Source organism: Rhagoletis zephyria, unplaced genomic scaffold (genome assembly GCF_001687245.7).
Source record: "Rhagoletis zephyria isolate East Lansing unplaced genomic scaffold, Rhagoletis_zephyria_1.1 Rzeph_scaffold_01002, whole genome shotgun sequence".
Classification (NCBI taxonomy): domain Eukaryota; kingdom Metazoa; phylum Arthropoda; class Insecta; order Diptera; family Tephritidae; genus Rhagoletis; species Rhagoletis zephyria.
Genome location: NW_016158086.1, coordinates 116,122 through 136,228, shown reverse-complemented (window position 1 = coordinate 136,228; position 20,107 = coordinate 116,122). Strand labels below are relative to the sequence as shown.

The 20,107-nt window shown below is 37.8% G+C and overlaps 1 protein-coding gene across 1 annotated transcript in view; it reads right to left on the bottom strand.

The window, feature by feature from the left end:
- unc80 (unc80, NALCN channel complex subunit) overlaps positions 1–19,721 on the bottom strand; it is a 33,445-nt gene extending 13,724 nt beyond the window's left edge. The window contains exons 1-20 of the mRNA XM_017615344.1: positions 19,642–19,721; positions 18,396–18,662; positions 17,089–17,115; positions 14,807–14,827; positions 14,201–14,527; positions 13,903–14,113; positions 13,733–13,824; positions 13,530–13,667; positions 13,143–13,453; positions 12,886–13,076; positions 12,695–12,816; positions 12,274–12,386; positions 5,931–6,072; positions 5,347–5,785; positions 5,061–5,258; positions 1,620–1,962; positions 1,456–1,561; positions 790–1,404; positions 500–724; positions 26–437 (exon numbers count right to left, since the gene is read on the bottom strand). Of these exons, the coding sequence (XP_017470833.1) occupies positions 26–437; positions 500–724; positions 790–1,404; positions 1,456–1,561; positions 1,620–1,962; positions 5,061–5,258; positions 5,347–5,785; positions 5,931–6,072; positions 12,274–12,386; positions 12,695–12,816; positions 12,886–13,076; positions 13,143–13,453; positions 13,530–13,667; positions 13,733–13,824; positions 13,903–14,113; positions 14,201–14,527; positions 14,807–14,827; positions 17,089–17,115; positions 18,396–18,596 (4,234 nt within the window). The 5' untranslated portion in view covers positions 18,597–18,662; positions 19,642–19,721. The remainder of the gene's footprint in view (positions 1–25; positions 438–499; positions 725–789; positions 1,405–1,455; positions 1,562–1,619; positions 1,963–5,060; positions 5,259–5,346; positions 5,786–5,930; positions 6,073–12,273; positions 12,387–12,694; positions 12,817–12,885; positions 13,077–13,142; positions 13,454–13,529; positions 13,668–13,732; positions 13,825–13,902; positions 14,114–14,200; positions 14,528–14,806; positions 14,828–17,088; positions 17,116–18,395; positions 18,663–19,641) is intronic.
- Positions 19,722–20,107: the final 386 nt, after the last annotated feature.

Here is a 20,107-nt window from a genome sequence, read left to right as displayed (position 1 = left end):
ACAGCAAATTCGATGTAATGCCTACCCGTGGTGTCATTACCGGCAGCAATGGACTGTAAACTTTGCGCCGATGTCTGCGAATGACCCATCGAGCTCAATGCCATGGACCAACGACGATTTGCCTCACGATATACCTTCTCCCAAGGTGCGTGTTTCTCGCGATGTAGCAGCTTCGATGCTTTGGGCAGTAAGACATACGTATCTCGCAGAAAAGCAGTGATTTCGTAGAGCAGCACACATGCAATTAATTTCAACGCATGCGGGCAATCATTACCATGCGGATTCACGGAAGCCTCGTCAAGAAAGTCCTCTTCTTCATCTTGTTGCAGCAGCTCGCGTTGGCGATCCGGATCGGCAAAAGTGGCATTGACCGACTCGAATTGTAAACGTTCGGTAAATATGAGCTCCTCGAGTCGAGCGCCCAGCATTTCGGCCCACTTTGAGAAATTCAACAATGGTTTATTTTCCAAGGTATTACTTTCTATTTAGCTTTGGTTACCTGATGAAACATTTTGCCTGCGGCGCGCTGTAGTATATGTGTGCGTCGCGTACTTGTCGCAGTTGTATGATGTTTGGTCTGATTCAGGTTGATGTTGGCGCCAGATGGCCGATAGCCGGGTAGATTATGCTTCATCCACGGTGGCCATTGACCTTTGTTGCAGAGATGCACAAAGTGCGCGCATTCCAGTAGGAAGGTGGCGCGTGCCACAAGTGGTGCTTGAGGCTAAGTGTAGATAAGTTAACCATAACAAAAGATGTCCATATTCATAGAACAACGTTAAAACTCACCAAGTCCAATACGGCTGCAATCAGCTGCGGATCGGGAAATGAGCCTGGCGCGCAGGTTTCGAGTAAGAACGACAAACGCAGCATTCCCAGTCGCACTGGTTCCATTGGTATCAGTTTCCTCTCCTTCAATACTACTACTTCGGACTCGCGCGGTCCGTCGCACATGTCCGAAGAGCTGCGTCGACTATAGTCTGCGGTTTCTTCAATTCCGCCAGCCTTCTTCTTACCCTTGACAATACCAAAACGATTAAGACGGCGCTCAACACGGCGCTTTGCGCGTTGTATCGAGCGTCCAATTCCATCGCTTGTGCGACCGCGTTGTATCTTCAACGATGCATGACGTATGAATGTTGATGTAATCTCCGGATTAAGTGATCCAATTTCCAAGTCAATGGAAGACGCCTCTTTTGGCGTGCTGCGAAACCAGCGCACCAAACCGCTCAAGCGACCAAGTGAATTGCGTTCCGAACTTGATGTGGAATCGGAGAGCAATGCACGTTCGCTGTGACGTGGCGTTAGCGTTGGTCGCACGCCGGTGGTACGTCGACGGAAGTTGCTCAATGGCGATTGGCTACTTTTGTAATGCTCCTCACACGGTTCAGTCTCCAATAGACTCTGTTGGGGGGAAATTATTGAAAAATTTGCTTAGAAAGAGTAGGCGCTTACCACAGCACAGGCGGATGAAGTGCTACGTTTTTTCAATAGAAACCGACGCTGCGAGCGATTATCATCGTTGGGAATACTTTGCGCCACCTCCGCCTGCGGTATGTGTCTGTGAAAAAACATAGCGAGTTAAAAAAAAATTGAGCTCTCAAAAGATACGTATGTACCTTATAACACGAGTAGTTTGCGCAGTCGGTCCCTTTTTATGTGGTCGCGGCGTCACGGCCAATATGCCACTAAGTGCCACCAGTCGAAATGGTCCACCATGTGCTCCCTTCACATAGGTTATCAGCTGTCGTATATCGCTGTACAATGTGGCATTCTCGGGTGATTTCAAATCTTTGGTTGCTTCTACAAAACGCGTTACCAACGGCTTGAAAACGGCAGCAATCACCTGTGATTCGGGTCCACCACTAAGACCACCACTGAAATTGGTCGAATAGCCGCCTTGGCCGCCTGATGGGGACGTATCGGTGTTAACATTTTTAAATCCACCCGTGCGCTTATGTGCTATTATATTCATTTATACATACATACGAGTATACAACGAAGAGATTTGGTGTGTGTATATATTTATCACAGAGGGAGCGTGACGTACAACAACAGCAATAACAAGGATTATCAAAAACCGAATACATATATTTACATACAAATAAAGAAGCACAAGAACTTAAAAGAAAAGTCTACAGAAGTTTCAAACGGCCTAAATGGAAGTTAAGTTCTAAAGTTAAAAATATTTACAAAGCGGAAAGCATGAAAGACTTGCAGAAATATAAGCTTAAGTTAATTTAGCAATTTGTTTTGAAAAAAAAACATATATCTGCAAATAATTAGTTAGAGTTATCGTGCCAATCAAAATTATTTTAAAATTTTTACGTATAAATTAAAAACGTGCAAAGTGTTTTATATATGTAAGAATGTAATTCTGTCCAGAATTGAGCAATATTTTTTTGGTGAGGCAGCCTAATGTATATTCAATGACAACAGGCTAGGATGTAATCCCCAGCTTTATTTAGAATTCTTGTACAAGTAGATAGCACCGATCGTCCTTTCAGCTTCATATCACGTACAGAGCATTAAGCTTACGATAAAGATAAAACTTCATTCTGGTATATAGGACTAATTTAGTTTTCGAGAGATTAGAGCTTGCCTACAAAGTGCACTTAGTTCATAAAAATATAAAATTTCAATTCTGGCTGCCAGTACCCAGCAAAAAACACGATTACCACAGAAACGAAAGTGGAAACGAGCTAGGCGATGGGAATCGCTTACCCTTTCGCTTCAAGAAGGCAGTATTTTAATATGGGCATGTCATTGGCCGTAAGCCATTACCCGCAGCATTACCTTCAAACGAAGGGAGAACGCATGGATAAACACAATCCAGAGAAGCCAACAAAGAATAAGGCAGACAGAGAAACTAATGTAGAATGCCTAGATAAGTAAATATTTATTTATATTAGATTAAAATCAAAAAATGTCTTAAAAGATTAAAATTAATTAAAATTTTTATAAATCATATGTATGTATTTATGTATTTGGATTTTACTTAAAAATCGAAAGAAGCGAAAAAAAAAATATTGTAGGACATTCTACTTTGCATTACCGGCAATGCCTAAAAGAAGCGAAAAAATTCGAAGGCATTATAACGCTATGCTTGCTAGAACACGTTACCACTAAAAGAGATTACCGATTTTTTTGCTGGGTAGTTGCTCCTACAATCTCTTTGCGGGATCTGTTTGTAAGAGTCTCATATCAACTGCTGATATCTGATGGCCCTATTATGTATGGCGACTGGTGTCTAGTTGCTGGTCTAGTAGCCATGTCTACCAGTATTTTTAATCGAGGATTAAAATTAAGGAGGAGATTATCAGTTCGTCGGATTTTTTTTTTGTATGTTTGTTACCGCATAACTTTGGACCACGTCAACCGATTTCGATAATTCTTTTTGCATCGGAAAAGTAGTGTCTCAGAGGTGGTCTCATACTAATCTAGTTTAGATCCGATCATTGGGTCATTAAAAAATTTTGCGTAAAAAATACTTGTGTATTATGTATAGCGATTAATCTCAGTATATAGAAAATCAAGACATCATCCGAACTTACTTTTTTGGCAACTTTGCTCCAATGAGCTGATCAATTTATGTTAACAAATAACAAAATCGTCATAAGCGGGAAACAGAAAATTGCGCTACCAGACTCAGTCAGTAGTCAGTAGCCATAAGTAATGCGAATTTTAGTATATGGTTGCCCATTTGCTATCAGTCGCCATAAATAAGGTGCGTTCCAGCCATTTTTGGACTAAAACCTGTTGAACTGTCAAAAAGCAAAATATCTCTCACAAGAGTGAACAACGTTCGAAGAACTGAGAAAAACTGCTGGAACGCAGAAAAACCATTTTTCCTGCAGGTGTATAAATGCCAGATGTTTGTTACAGAATTATTTATTCCGGCGAAAATTCTTCCACACAACATTTTAATTCTCAAAAGTTTTCGTTATTTTTGTACAACTGGCCTCTATTCTGCTAAAAATATATCTTATAAATTGCATCAGCTCTTTCACTTGTTGTTTACGAATGCAGCACTGCTCTTCATTTGACAGTTCTCATGAATTTGCAGGAAGAAAAACTTCGAACTAAATTCTGCAACTTCATACTGAGAGTAAACACATTTTACTCTCACGAAATTGCACTCAGTTACAGGAAATGACAGGAAATTTGTCTGCTGGAACGCTTTTATAATATGGCCATAAGTTACTTAAGTCCTTTGCCTTACTTGACAGCTCAAGTCTGAACATTTACATATGTATGTACACAAATGCATATTGAATCATATGAAAAGTTTGCTCGAATTTGTGCGTAAATTTTTGAAAAAAAAACAAAATCTGTATTAAAAATCAAATTTAATCATTGGCTATTATTATCTGTGCACTTTTGCCAAGTGATTTTAAGCGGCTCTTCGATCGGCCAATTTTTAACTTCAAGAGGTTTTGGTTGCAAAAACCGAAATAAATGGAAGTCAGACGATGCTAGATCTTGGCTATATAGCATCTAGCTCTTAAAAAAACAGTCAAGAAGCAAATTGCCATAATTATGTGTGTGTGATTTGGCATCTGAGATATTTCACTAATTTTCAAATCAATATAACTTTTAGCACGCGAATTACAGAACTGTCTACACTAAAAATACAGCCTGAAATTGCATTTTTCAAACGCAGGTCAGTTTGACGCATTTCTTTTAGTGTTGCTAGCTGTATGGCCATCAACACTACATTGTAATAAAAATTCGCAAAAGCTTTCATATGACCCAATTTTAGTTGAAAAGAAATATACTTTTAAGTTTCGAAACATGCAGGAACTAAGCATACTATTCTCGTTAACTATTTATGGAATTCACAAGATGTCTTAATGATGCCTATTATCGTCATATCATACATTTTATTACCGTTAATAACAATTTTAGCTAATTCGCAGCAACAGCAAACAACTTTTTTGACCCTTTTACCTAAAATTCACAACCTAACGACAATACGATTGTTATGACACCTTGGGAATCCCCTAATCATACATATACATACATATATACTTAAGCGTTAATGGCATAAAACGACTCACTCAGCGGTGATAATAATGAACTTGGATCCACACAAAATGCCACAAAGGCATGGAAGAAGTCCACTAATTCATGTAAGTCTGTACTTTTTACCATTTCTTGTAAGTAGCGTTTGGTACGATGGCTAGCCTGACGTAATATCCGTGTAAGTATCTTTTGACATTGGCTGCGCAAAAAATCTGCCGGTGGGCCGCGTACGCCTGTATAAGAAGAAATGCATCAATTATCTAAAGCATTAACTATGCACAAACATTAGTGCACTTGTAGTCTAGTTAGATCGGCGCATACCATCATTACAGCCATTGTGACAGCCCAACACCAGTAGCGCACGTTTTATAATACCCATCGATATCTCGTGCGCATGCTCACCCAGCTTAAGTACACCCATTTCCAGTAATAGTTCACAAATGTTCAAACCCGCTTCCAATACACGCTGCGAACAAATGGTCATATCTCGTTTGAAGATATTGAAAACTGCTAACAAAACAATTTCGTAGTCAATGCCACCATCGCGTGTAATGTAGAAGGAGCTGCCAGGTGCCTCCGATTCGTCTACGCCAGTGTAATCGATGTGTGAGTCGGTGTGCGAACGCAGCATTTGACCGCGGAAGCGATTAGTCGTGGTACCGGTGCCACTAACACCGCCACCGCTGCCAGTTGTGCCGCCTGCCACACCGCTAATACTACCACCATTACTCAGTGCATCCAACTGGGAGTCAATGGAGCCCTGCAATGGAGCGGCAAAAGGATAAATGATTTATTGCAAAGGCGCGTGAAAATAACAAATTAATAGCAAGCTATGTTTGTATGTACAGTGTGTGCGTATGTTAGCAGGCGAATGTGTTTCTGCAAAATTTCCGGCGATTACTAACCTGCCGCTTAAGATAATCTGGCGACGGTGTAGGCGTATGTTCCGTTACGGTGATTATGGGATTGCGCGGATAGAATGTCGTGCGCTGTCCGGTGGACTGGGAGGGACGCATTGCTTTCGGTGGCTCCACATACCTGTAAAATCTGGTAATTTTGAACAAATGCAAAATACGCGCAATTAGTTGTGATGATTGTGATGTGCGGCAGTGCGGCGACGATTATTGCATACAAGCCCATTGAACTGAACCGAATTTGGGCGTGAGTATGTAATACTATGTATGTATGGGACAAAGAAGTAGGTAACAAGAAAATAACAGGCAAAAAGTGGTTGGTGCAAAAAGCTGTGAAGAAAGACGCAAATCAGGCAAAACTTGGCTAGATAAAAGTGCTAGATAAAAAGGGAAATAAGTCTATAAGGATGGCAAAATAAAGATAAGTTTTTATATTAAGGCTGGGAGTTCTATTCGAATTCCTTGAGTAACCGAATAATCCGGATATTTTGAATATCTGATAAAAACGGATAACAAAATGAACGGATATAAACCGGATACACAAAGAGTAGCTGCATTAACCGGATATCGGATAAAAATGGGAACCAAATATCCGGATTTTATACGTATACACGATTACTCAAACGAATATCCGAATATTCGGATGGACCCAGCCCTAATTCATATGTATTAACCGATTATAACCGATAAAGTCAAGGACATTATTTTGTAGAAGAAACATTTGCATTTTCCTTCCTTAGTACTTAGTAGCATGCAGCCGAAGTTTGCTTTAAATTGACTTTAGCGGATATTCCTTATATATGCAAAATCAGCCAACTCTACTGGTGGTAAAGTCGTTCTATTACATTATTTGTTATTAATAACGAATTTAACTTCTCAAAAATGCGTAAGCAATTTTCTTGTCCCAATGAAAAGTGATTATTTAAAGAAATACTATTCTACATCCAACACTTTACATATAACAAAATACTCATCCGCGCCCTAGAAATTATTTATATTCAGCGTATTTTACGTCCAAGACGGGCATCCAGAGCGTCGGTGGAGCGTGAGCTAGCATTCCAGAACGCTGGAGCAACCAATGTTGCGAATGTGCTAAATGGTTCTTTTTCAACTCAAACACTGATAATAATGACGGAACCGCAAACCTGGTGTATACCCGAAGAGTATATTCGAAGAAAAGTTCTGTGTTGCTGATGCTGAAACGGATGGCAGCTGAAGAGATGTAAGTGGAAAGAAAATAAAGCTGCAGCTCTAGCCAAGGCGAGTATTGAACTAACTTGTGACTCTGTATCCGGAAATATACCTAACGGATAGGCAAGATAAACCTACTGATGACCTCTTTTGTCAACCAGGGATCTATCCAAGCAGAAAATAAAAGTCGCATGACCAATAAAATCATGGTCTCAGGACCAGAAACGGACGCGCCTACGATTCGGGTCGATCAATACGATCTAACTGCCCGTAGATCACTGCACGCTGATTTTAGGTCGAAATGAATCTTTCATCACCCATATTCACCGTAAGGTTAGTGGAGGTGTCGTCAGCGAAGAACTCTTCATCAACCAGATATTTAGGCTACCGGATCACTGTAACGTTTTCCGAGCAGAGTTAGCCGCAATAAAGAAGGCTTCGGACTGGTTGCTTTCTGGTGTAACACCTTTGTAGCAAGGCTCTCGGCTCCTTGTTGCTTTGTTCGAGAACGACGAATGATTGTTTGATTTTCTGATCGATCGCATCGGATTACTACGCTATAAAGCTTATTTGGATTTAGGGTCATAGCGAAGGTGTTATCGATGGAAACTGCATGACCGATGAGCTGGCAAGACAGGGAACCTTTGTGCAAGTGCTCCTGAATAGAGAAAGTCTGGGTGCTCCCCTGACCTCGTTTGGTGTACTTCTTGACATATGGGCGACTAGTCAGCTCGAAGAGCGCTGGCAAGGTAATAAGCCTTAGGTGTCATCTCTCTAATATAAGTCTAAGAGCAATAAACTAGTAAATATGTCAATTGGATTTTGGAGCGATGAAGCGATCTCTCCAAACAATGACAAAACTTTTTTTAGGTTAGGTAAACTTAAATTTTCTGGATTGTAATGGAATGTTTACAAAACAGGCTCATCTTTCATAGCTTTCATTAGTAATCTATTTACTTCACATCCTTATAGGTTGAGAGGCAGACTTGCAAATAGTGTTGGATATAAAATTTCCGATGTCTAACGAATATTAAAACTTTTCGAATAATTTGTCTACTTGTACATAAAGAAGTTCTAAAGTAAATATAAGAATTTAACATATTTATATTGATAGGTTTTTGTTTAAAAAAAAGCAAGCCCAAATGCAACGAGAAATATGTTGACTGTATGGAGAAGACTCACCCGCTATCAAGAAGACAGCTTTGGATATTTAAAGGTTAAGAGAAGAGTGCAAAGATTTAGTAAGAAATACATAGTAATAAAAAGGTTTGGATTTACATAGATTGGCGTTTTTGGTGTAGTTTGGTGAGTATTGTATTCAAAAAAAAAGGTGCCGGTAAGTGGTTGGTCAATTGAGGAAATATTGGAGCACATACGAGTATGCATCTAAAAACTTTCAATATTTTATGTTTTCGCTGATTACAAAGTGTTAAAAAAGTTTTCATTTCAATGCGTGTGTATGTATGTAATTTTCTAAAAATGTGAATATTAAATTCATAAGTTAGTTTAGCACTAGACAATTTCTTATGCATATGTGTCCATAAACACCAGTGTACAATAATAGTAAATATGTATTTGTAAAAATGTATGGGTTGAAATTTTTTATTATAAAAATTGGTTTATGAATTAAAAAAAAAAAAATGTTTTAAAAAACCTTAAAAATTAACTACAGGAAAAATAGGGTACGAGTATATTTATTTTGGAAAAAAGGACTGCAGGATTCAACTAGCAAAAAATGTATTTATTGAGTAAAAAATGTGCTAATGCTATTTAATAGAAATTTAAAATTTTTTTGTAGGTAAAATTTTAAACCAAATATCAGCACTAACAGTTTTTGTAGAGTCGAGGCATTATTTTTCACTCGTGATAGAAGCGCGGAGCCTTCTGATTTTCTGCGTTCACATAAGATATGAACATGTTTTTCAGACGATTGGTAGCTACAATTAATCAATTAAACGAAAGTAATTATCGATTAGGTAGGCACTGGGGTTAGTCGAAATTTATTATGGCTTAGAAATATTAGCGCAAATGATTAAATTGTGATTTTCAAAGAATGAATTGGAACTATCAAAATTGATGATCGTTTAGGAGTAGTGGGTTTTAAATTGAATTTTTTTGAGAACAAAAATTCAGAAAATTTACTTTGGAATTAAAGACAATTTTTAGCTAAATATTTCTTCCTAAAATCATAAATTATGAAAACATTTACATACATATCAGCCAAATATATAAATGCATTTATACCATTACGATCAGGGCCGGCCTTAACTAATTAGGCACCCCGTACGGATCATGCATTGACGCTTTTTTTATATTTTATAATGAAAAAAAAAAATGATTTTGAATTCTGTGCCCTATTGTTACAATACAAGTATGTACAAATATATATATTTACAGTTATTAATAGTAGGATTCCGTATCTACAAGGAAAACTACTAAAACGGAATTTCCCTTGCTTTTTACTAAATTTTAGTTTTGAAAAACTTAATAAACATCTGCACTGGTATAGTTAACACAGTACGCAGCGATATCCAAGTCAGGGGATATAACTTTTGAAGATTGGGATTTTTGATAAAGTCAAATACTTAGATAGATGTTGTGAAGACGTCCGATCGGAATATGGTTGGTATGTGCCCCACCAACCTGCCCGAGTACTCTCGTCCTCCAACTGCGATCAATAGCTATACCTTATTTGGGAATCTTATTTTTATTATAATGTCGTGTTTACTCTCGCTGCGACATAAAAAGATCTATTGTGCTATACCCCAATAGTAGTCACTCCAATCTTAGGCAATTTAAGAAACTAAGCACATTGGAGGGTGGCATTTTCCAAATCGTTCCCCGAGGTGTATCAGTCTATGATTATAGATGCGTTCGAAGCCCCACATATAATATGCTATGAGGTTTCCTTCGCCAGCCCACAAAAATGAAGTTCCACTCTACAGGAAGCCTCATTCTATTCATATGGTACCTTAAGTTACAGTATCCTGTCAGACAGCCTGTAAGAGTTCTAAGACTCCGGGCAGGAGTTTGAATCTGTTTTATTGTTTCGTTCCCGTTGACTTCCGGCAGTGCGCATAACCATGGGCGTAGCCAGGTAGGGGCAGGGGGGGTGCTCGAGCCCCCCCTCCCCCTAACTTTCAAATTTTCCTTATATATATATAAAATAGTACCCTGAAATGCCAGCTTAATAGGGTCGAAGAGGGTACGAGAGATGTGAGCTCCCCTACTTCTCCCCATCTGAGAATTCCAATTTCTATCCCTGGCAAGGTGGGTCTAGTCAAGTTGACTCTCCTTCACAATGGGTTTATTGACAAGCCCTTTGCAGCGCACTGGTTATCTGAGCGTAGCTTACAATCTGGAGCAAATATTGTCCTCATCCCCGCCAACACCGAAGAAGACAAGGTCATCTGCATAGCCATATACCGTGATACCACCGCCATTTAGCATTTCCAGGAGTTCATCAACAACCAGTGTCCAAAGTCAAGGGAGACTTGCCGTTAAAAACAGCCACGGGTTGCAGTTACTGCTTGCTTAATGTCTCCTAGTAACGCAATTATAGTTCTGGATTTCATCATGTTTATGATCCAATCAGCCAGAAAGCTTGGGATATCCTTCCTTATCATATCTGTCGATGTTGCTTCATAAGACGTATTGTCAAGAGCATCCGATATGTTCAGGAATGCACTCAAAACTACTGCAATGCATTTTCAATAACTTAAGCTAGGCTATGTTATTGCAGTATTGCCTGATATGCGGGTTGAATTTCACATACGCCCTTAGGAGTTGTGCCAAATTTTTCCCCACTTTGACTTTACTCCATGTTGATGGTAGGTGAGAAAGTAGGAGTGTTGAGGAAGATGACAGTGCCTTTCACTGCCTGAGCTAGAGAGTTATCCTAGGGATACAAAACATCGTCCGCTTAGTAATAACATCCTAGACTCCACAGTCAGTCTAGAACAACTTTTGGAGGCATGAAGTCCTCCGGCTGCATTGAGACAAGACATTTGTTTCATCGTCTCGCCACACTCTAGAAGTAGGTGCAGTGTTATCTCCTTAGTAGAGGCGGAAAAGCGGCATAGGTCTTTTGACAAGATTTCTGACCTGTACAGATGTTCTCTTAAACTGCACCATCCCGAGAGGATGCCTGCGACAAGCCTATAACTCTTCTAGTTGTGAGTGGAGTGCCTAGAGCGCCAACCGACTGTCGCTATGAATTCATATTCTCTCATTACGGTAGTTTCTACGTAAGTTAAACTCCGCACATAGATTGTATGCGAACCCCGATGACCTCTGGTGTTTCTAAGCCAGTTCATGTCCCTCAAAAATTGAGTTGTTCCAGAGCTCTATTTAAAAGCCGAATTAAAAACAACTGCCTTGTATGCCTTATATCTGTGGAAAAGAGCTAGAGGAAGCTGGGACCCTAGCAAGCCATCTCTTGCGAAAATCAGAAGAGTGTACGCTTGGCTGCCTGCTCTATGGTAATATGCATGGGCTCACGGTAGAGAATTAACTCCAGCGCTGCCGTCGGTCGTGGACGCACCGCAGCTCCCGTGTTGCACACACATGCCAGACGTCGCAGTTTTGTGAAAGAGTGTCTCCCTGTGACTAAACTAGTTCCAGAAGAAGAAAGGGTGAATGAAAATTTTTTAGCACTGTTTTTAAGGAAAAAATTTTGAAAAGGTAGACCCAAACCTCTAAGGGCCGTTTTCTGAAATAACCTTTAACTTTAAAGCTCACTTTATATATAAAGGTTGGATAAAAAATAAAGCCATATCTAAAGTTAAGCATTTCTATTATCAATTTTTGGCGAGTGTAGTATGTTGCTTGATTGTAAACCAATTTAAAACCGATAATAAAATGCTTTACTTTAGACACAATCATAAATTTTAATGCAAGCTTTAAATATAAAGTGAGCTTTAAAATTACAGCTTACATGAGAAATTACAGCTACAATGAGAAATATGTATTTATGTGTTTGTTGTAGTATTTACTAATAAGTAACAGAGTATAGCTACTTATTTATGCTTCTAAATGTATGTATTTATGCATGTTTTTTTTTCTATGTAAACTTTGATAAAATATCTATGTATGTACGAGTATACGCAAAAAGAGTTTCGAGCAAAATCGCTTTAGTGGTTACCTTAAACTTGGCATTGATTTTCCTTTAATAAGATTACTTGCTGGCTCTCTGGTAATCATTGAAGCTGAGCGTGATAATTTCTTCTCGCCCGTATCCAGACTGCGATGATATTCCTTCGGGAAGGTGAAAAGAATTAATCAGTTTGGCAATGCTTGCGATAGTTAAGCAGTATGCATGAGAATAATCAGCAAAAGTAATTGAACTATTAACTTATGAATATATTCGTTTTTAAAATATAAGGGAGACAGTTAAGCTCTTAGATAAGTGTAAACGCCGTGTAAATAAAAACTTAGCAATAGCAAAAATAAATAAAAAGCAGTAGTACAACAGAACAAAAAAAAAAAGAAGATTTAGTTTAGTTCAATCTTACTGCATGTTGCAGTGGTCTCTTGCCATTAGCAGAGCTTGTTTCTAGGCCTACTTTTTCAAGATTCTTCTCGGATTTCGAGAACATTTTCGTTTCGACAAAGGCACGCAAATCAGCCATTTTGACGCGCTTCTTCTTCTCGCTGCCGCGGCGTTCCGCTGTGGGACTGGACTCTTCTACGAAGAAAAAAATATAAAAAATAATTTTCAAAAGTGTATTTACCGCAAGCTGTTGAATTAACTTACCAACTTGCTTAGTTACCGCTGGTTCCGGTATTTCGATGTAATCTTTAGCCACTGAGCTGCTTGGGCTATCGCGACTATTGCTGCCCGGACCTTGATACAGTGAAATCTCGATTTGTGGTATGGGTAGCGAGTTGGATCGTTTGCGTGGCTGATTCAAACTAATGGCCGCCTCTTCACCGATTTCGCTTAGGCTGCGATTGATAATTGAGTACTATTGTTTATTTTTTCGTGCTAATACGAGTTTTAACTATAATTACCGATTGTACATGTATTGTAGACTCCAGAAAATGCCCTCTTCCTGCCAGTGCGAAATGAAGAGGCAACGTAACACGGCTACATCAAGAAATGTGGCCGCCGATACATCCATACGCACACTATCAGACTTATCTGATTCGGTCTCCTTCTCTAATGATGGACTACTCCTATCCTTTACCGATGCACCACGCATTAGCTCTTGTTGATCGAATTCGAACTTTGTGGCTGGTTTATCTTTGTCACGTGAGTGTACCGACTGCCGGCTGCCGCGACGACTTTGCAATTGTTGTTGTTGCAGTAAGCTGGCGTCGGCCTTTGTAAGCAGAACCAGAGCGAAAAAGACCAGTGTGAATCGAGTAGTAAAAGGTGGCACACATTCATGTGCTTACCGTAAAAAACGAGTTGTCCATTAGATGTGGCGCGGAGGGCAGCCGAAAAATGACTACGCGTTCATCTTCCACACTTGAAGCCTCCTCGGGTATGGTCTCGGGAAAAGCAAATTCTTTGGGCGAAGAGACCCATGAGTTCTGCAAAAAGTAGCATGACAGCGTGTAAGATTTGAGTGATTTAGGCATAAGATCGACAAGCTTACTTCTTCGTCTTGCCTGGTGTGCTCTGATAGTTGACTCTGCGGCGAATCTAGTTTTGGTGAGGTGGCTACATCTGCATTGGATGATTGCTTGCCTAGATAATTTCAAACGAATCTTATTGTTATGATTGTGCATACTCTACATGCAATAGGTGTATATATATGTTACTCACGTCCAGGAAACATATCCGTCGAACCTTTCGGTGTGGGCGCGCAGAGCAAATTACGCGCCTTTGGCTTGACAGGTGCCGTAAAACAAGGTGCCCCCGGTGCGCGATTATCCCACATACCCTGCCATAACTTAATGCCATTTTCTAAGCGGAAATTTTGGAAGTCTGATTCTTTCAAATGGTGTATGATGGGTGCGAATAGGTATACAAAGAGCTAAAAAATAAAACAGAAATAATTAAATAAAAGTATTTCTTACATCATATTTAACAGTAAACAAAATTGATGCTGTCTTAATTGTACCGTTATCGTAGGCACCGAAAACAAATATTGCTCCACAGATTTCTGTTTGGGTGTCTCATCACCCAAAATTTCATTTCCGCCCTCATCATCAGCGCATTCCTCGGCGGCGTAGAGCAATATCCACTGCATGGTGTAGAGTAATTTCGTTTCGACTGGTCCAATTGCTTGCATATCTTTGACACGATTGTGCAACAAGGCGGCAACACAGTGCATTACGTGTGGTAGCGCTGCCTGCAGTAGTCGCCAGCGTGGTATAGCCCCCAGCGCTTTGGTGAGCGGCGGCGATAAACCGAATTGGATGTTTTGTACCAGTACTTTTTCAAAGGACTGTGTCGTTGGCGTGGAGGTGGAGAAAATGGATGTGAAAAAAATTTTTGAAAATGTTTCCTTTTTTTAAATTGTTTGAGTTTGTATAATTTTAGCTCAATTAATTGTTGTAAATTGCATATTACTTGAAAAATATCTAGCGAGGATTACAAATATTTTTAAAAAGTAATTGCCATCCAATTCAGGTGATAAAATTAAAGTTACGAAATTAATATAGATATGATGAGTTCAGTCAAGGAGGAAATGAAATAAAAAAAACCGAACGAAATGAGTTATTACCTTGCAAGCTTCCTTTGATTCCTGTTGAAATATTGCAATGAATATAAATAAATAAATAAAAGTAATTATTAAGGCTATTTATTTTGGTTAAAATATGGTATGAACTTCAACTACAAAAAACATTTACTGAAATATTTAATAGACAACAAGCAATAGAACAAGAGCATGCAAAGTTAAGATATGAACACTTTAATTTACTAAATACATACGCATGTTTTGAAAGGTACAAAATGAAAGGACATTTTTAATTTTTGGAGGCAGCGCACCCGGCGTCGTTCGGGGTGAACAAATCGAAATATAAAGCGGTAATACACATAAGCAGTTCAGCATAAATTAAAGGAGATAAACTATTTTCTTTTTTTTAATTAAAATTAGTCTGCCTATTCGCTTCGCAGTTTTGTATAGCTGCACTTTTCCGGTAGAAAGCTTATTTCGGAAGGAATTTTAAAACAACAAAAAAGTTACTTTTTACAGAATTGAAATCGGACCAGTGTTTGGTCAGGCATCGCCGTCATACGAGAAACATTTGATTTTTATACATATAGATTAGATTAATTAAATTAATTAATTAAATGCTAGAATTAAATGGGCTATAAATCTGCGTCACTTCCGAGCTCTTCTGCGGCAGCACAAAACCCGTACGAATGGTGCAGAGCAGGTCCCACTGCATTCATCAGGATTAGCAGCAAAATATACTCCCTGACACGAAAAGTCCAAATTTAATTAGTTTTTTTTATTTATTAACCTACAGTACAAAGTACCTTACAGACTAGACAAATACATAAAGAAGCCAAATTGGACAATTAAAATATTATTGAAATATAAATACCATATTAAGCAATTAAATTTAGTATTTTAAAAAATTGTATCTGGATAAAGGGAAATCAAGTAGGTTCGAATTAGATAATGCTTTAAATTCCCGAAGCGCACATTCAATAGGGGCATTACTCGCAATTTTAGTCTTAAAAATTTCATCTAAGAAGGATAAAAACTGCGAAAATTTCTTTGTGGAACATTAAAGCTTAACTGGGGATTCAGTGATGCCATTAAAAACATTCAAAGTCCAGATTAATGAGCATAAGCCGAGAATCGTAGGATGGAATATGAGCCTCAAGCCGTAGGCAACGTAATGCATGTTTAAGAAATATTTTTTGAACACTTTAAATTCTACACATCGAAGGTTGGTCAAACGGTCTCCAAATGATAACTGCCTACTCCAAGTAGGAACAGATAAAAACAGCAAGATTAGTAAGTGTAGAGTGATCAGTGACAAAACCATATTGTTTTGGGCTGATTAAAAACTAATAAATCTTGTCCAATGCAATTCATTCAAAAAGTTTCGAAATGCGTGGCAGCTAATAACATTTTTTCCACTTTAAAAAAAAGGTGTGTAATGGTAATTTAGAGATATACGAAATCTTCGATAAATCAGTAAATACCGAAACTAATTTATTCAAAATTGATGTTTGCAATAATTATTTAGCACAAAATACGTTTTTGATAAAAGTTTGGAATATAGGCGTGGCACCGCCCACTTATGATCACATATGTGCAACTCGGTAACCCATCGAGCAATTCGTACCAAACTCGGAATTCTAATTATGCATGCCACATAAAAGCAAAACGCTGAAAATTATTGAAATCAGACTAAAATTACGTCCACTTTTTATAAAACGGTAAATTTCAGAAATGCTTGAAACTTCGGTATTTCCAAATCAAAGGACGCTAATTTACATAAAATTGTTACTAAAAACAATTGACTGAGAAGAAGTAACATTATTACGGAATTTTGGAAAATGGACGTTATGCCGCCCACATATAACTATATAAGTTTATCGAAAATATTTGAAATTGGGATAAAACCACCCCTGCTTACCAAGTAGCGGTAGTTTTCGGAGTTTATTATATACAAGCGAACAAGTCTAATACTATGTAAGTTCAAACGTAATAAGGTAATTCCACGAAATATTACACTACCGGTCTTTTCTAATTTTCTAATAGTGGTGGCGATAAATTCTCCAAAAATCTTAAGCAAATAAAAAAAAAAAACAACAAATAGGAGCCACATAAAAAGCTTTCCATGGAGTTGCAAATGTATTGTATGACAGGAGTTAATTGGAGACAATTCATGCTGTCAGAAAATACCGACATACACATAGTAGTTCATAGAGTATCTAACAAATGATGTTCATACTTTCTATTTACTATTTTTTCCAACTACAATAAACTCAACTACGAAAATACATATATGTATGTATGTGAATCTAAGCATGTTGACTTACATGATGTCCCGGTGCATGTTGACAAAACTATTGTACATCAAATACGAGTAGCACAAGTAATCACATAATAATGAGCATTTCAAATGTCGTTGTGGTTTGTTAAATTGTATGATCGAAATCGTAATAAAAGAGCAAAAAATAAAAAAAAGAATACCATAGTTTTGTACAGTTTCAACAGATATACATATACTTGTATATGTATGCATGTGTAGCATATGATAATGTGTAAGCAATTGGATGATACAATTATGTCGCAAAAGATATATTTATGTGTGTACATATGTACATATGTATGTAAAATAAAGAGATAGAAAGTTGGAAAGATAGAAAGAAACAAGATGCATGTCTGCCGGTAGGTTTTAAGCCAGAAAAGTATGCATAAATTAAAGACACGTAAATTTGTATTAAAGACTACAGATAGCTTAGCGAATTTGGCAAATTAAATATTTTTAATTTTTTTTTATTTTTTATTTTTTTTGCGTTTATTTACAGCTCAAAGTGTTTGCTTCGAAATATGCTTTTTACTAGGGCTTCGGAGCGAAGCGAAGCGCAGCAAAGGAGCAAGGAGCTGAGAAGCAAAGGATTTTAGCTGGAGCAAAGCTGGACCAAAGAGCTAAAAAATAGTTTGCTCCTTTGCTGCTTAAAAAAATCTATATTATGTGTGTGTTATTTTCTCGCCTAGTAACAATTTATTCAAAATATTTTTATTTTTGTTTTTCCTCAATAAAAATTAAGAGAATATTGAGTTAATAAATTTACTTAAATTATTATTTTTTGCCACTGAAAATAACCGTGTTAAATAAACTTCCATTCTATTTAATTAACTTGGACATTTAAAAAATTTTTTTTTATGCAAAAGCGTACACAAGTGTACACAGTGTATATACAGATGTATTTCTGTATCAAAAGAAAATTTTCAAAAAATGTCGTCTACGTTTTTTGACGGTTAGGACTTGATATGTAAATAAAAAATTGTTTTATTGGGAGTGGGAGTGGCGCAAGAGCGCACCGTTGAAAAACCTGTGCTCCGAAGCCCTGCTTTCTACTTTGCATTTCATATTTACAAGTGCTTCCTTGACTTTTACGCGTCTTCCACTCCAAATTTTAATACTCGAAGGTACATACATCGAAAAGGTAGTAGTAGTCTCATTGACTTTGCTCGGTTTTACACATTTAATTGTGTACGTATGTATGTATATGTATGTTTTTAGCCACTTCTTTACACTTAACAAATATAATCTTTGATGGTTTTTTTTTGTCATAAAATAAGAAAATTTACAAATGTGTTTATTGAAAAAAAAACTCACCATGCAACTAGCCTCATGCAATTTGCCTAATTTTGGCCTTATGAAAGGCGCAATCTGACGCCATAGAAACGTTTGCACAGATACCGGCAAACCCAGATCCTGCATGCCATCATCCTGATCGATGTCATATTCCTCATTATTATTTATATGGAAATTATTGTGTATTGTATTTGTGTTGGTGACCATTGTGTTTTGTGGCATTTTTTATTACACTGAATTATTGGTATTTCGGGGCGCTGTTGGCGCTCAGCGGCATATTTGAGCTAGCTGTGAATGAGCAACAAAAAGATGCGTAGTCAACACCATAAACATACACACATACATACATATATACGTATGTATAAGTATTTGTGGCATATTCGAATGCCAACGACCCCCACTAAAGCCAAACAGCCTATTTAATCCCCTTTTAGTGCTCTTGCAAAGTATTACATACATACATACATATGTAATTGCCAACTGTTGCTCTTTGCCTGTCGGCAGCCGTTATTATCTAAGGTGAGTGGATGTGGGGTTTTTCCTTTGAATTGCGCTCGTAAATCAACAGTTGGCAACAGGTGTTCGCGTGCGCCGACTCAATTCATAAGCGTTTATAATAACAAACACTCATAATTGTAAGTGGTCCCCCCCCCCATACTCAACCCAACTTTCTCTAATCCTTTGCATGTGTGAGACCAATACTTTCGTATTTGCCTTTAAATTCAACCCCCAATTTGTGTGCTGTTTTGTTTTCATTGATAAGCGTTAGCTACATATGTATATGAACAGCCGGACAGTGGGTAACTGATAATCAGCTGTTTGCATTGTTGTTGTGCAGCGTATGCTCCACTTTTGACTTGGACGCAGACTCCGCATCTCGTTGGTTGGTGACGGCTGCTCCGCGTATACAGACAAAATTCAGTATCCAGCATAGAGGTCGCTGTGGTAAGATGAAAATAAATTTTTTCTTATATTTTTCAACGAAAAATTTTCACTCTTACATAATCGTGTGAAAAATTCACAAAATTTTCACAAAACCGCGCACAATTTTTCTTATCTTTACGCACAAAACCGTTATCGTTTGTCGCAGCTTTAATTGAATTCGAGTGCGGCGCACCCACAAAGCCAATAAAATACCAGCACTTGCTGGCAAGCGCCAGCGTGGAAAAATAGGTTTGGCCTCCTACAATTTGTTCACTTTACTTCAATTATATTTAATTTATTTGCGCGTTCTATAATTTACACTCAAAATATTGCGTTAACTTACGAAAGCGAAAAGCTTGCAAATTGCAGTGTTAATTGCTTCTGAATTTGCTACTTGATCTGATTTTTATTTTTATTTTTTTTGTGTTGACGTTGTATTAACCGTGATTTGAACGTTGACGGTTTGGTGGTTCGGATGCGACTAACTGCTATTTCTGCCAGGAAGAGTACGACAAGTGACGAGTGCGTTAACGCGAAATTAGGACATCTGTTGGGGGAAATACAGGATGTGTATGTGATACTAAAGGACAAAAGTGAGGTGGACTGTTTCTGGAAATTCATTGGCGTGTGCTTAAGAAAAAAAAAAAAATTAATTTTAATAAAATAAAATAAAAAAATATGAAGACAAATAAAAAGGAGTACAAAAAATCAAACAAAATAAAATAAGATAAATTAAAAAAATGCAGAATAGAATAGGTATGTATATGTATACTTATTTCATCCGATGCTTAGCTTGTTTTCTTCACTAG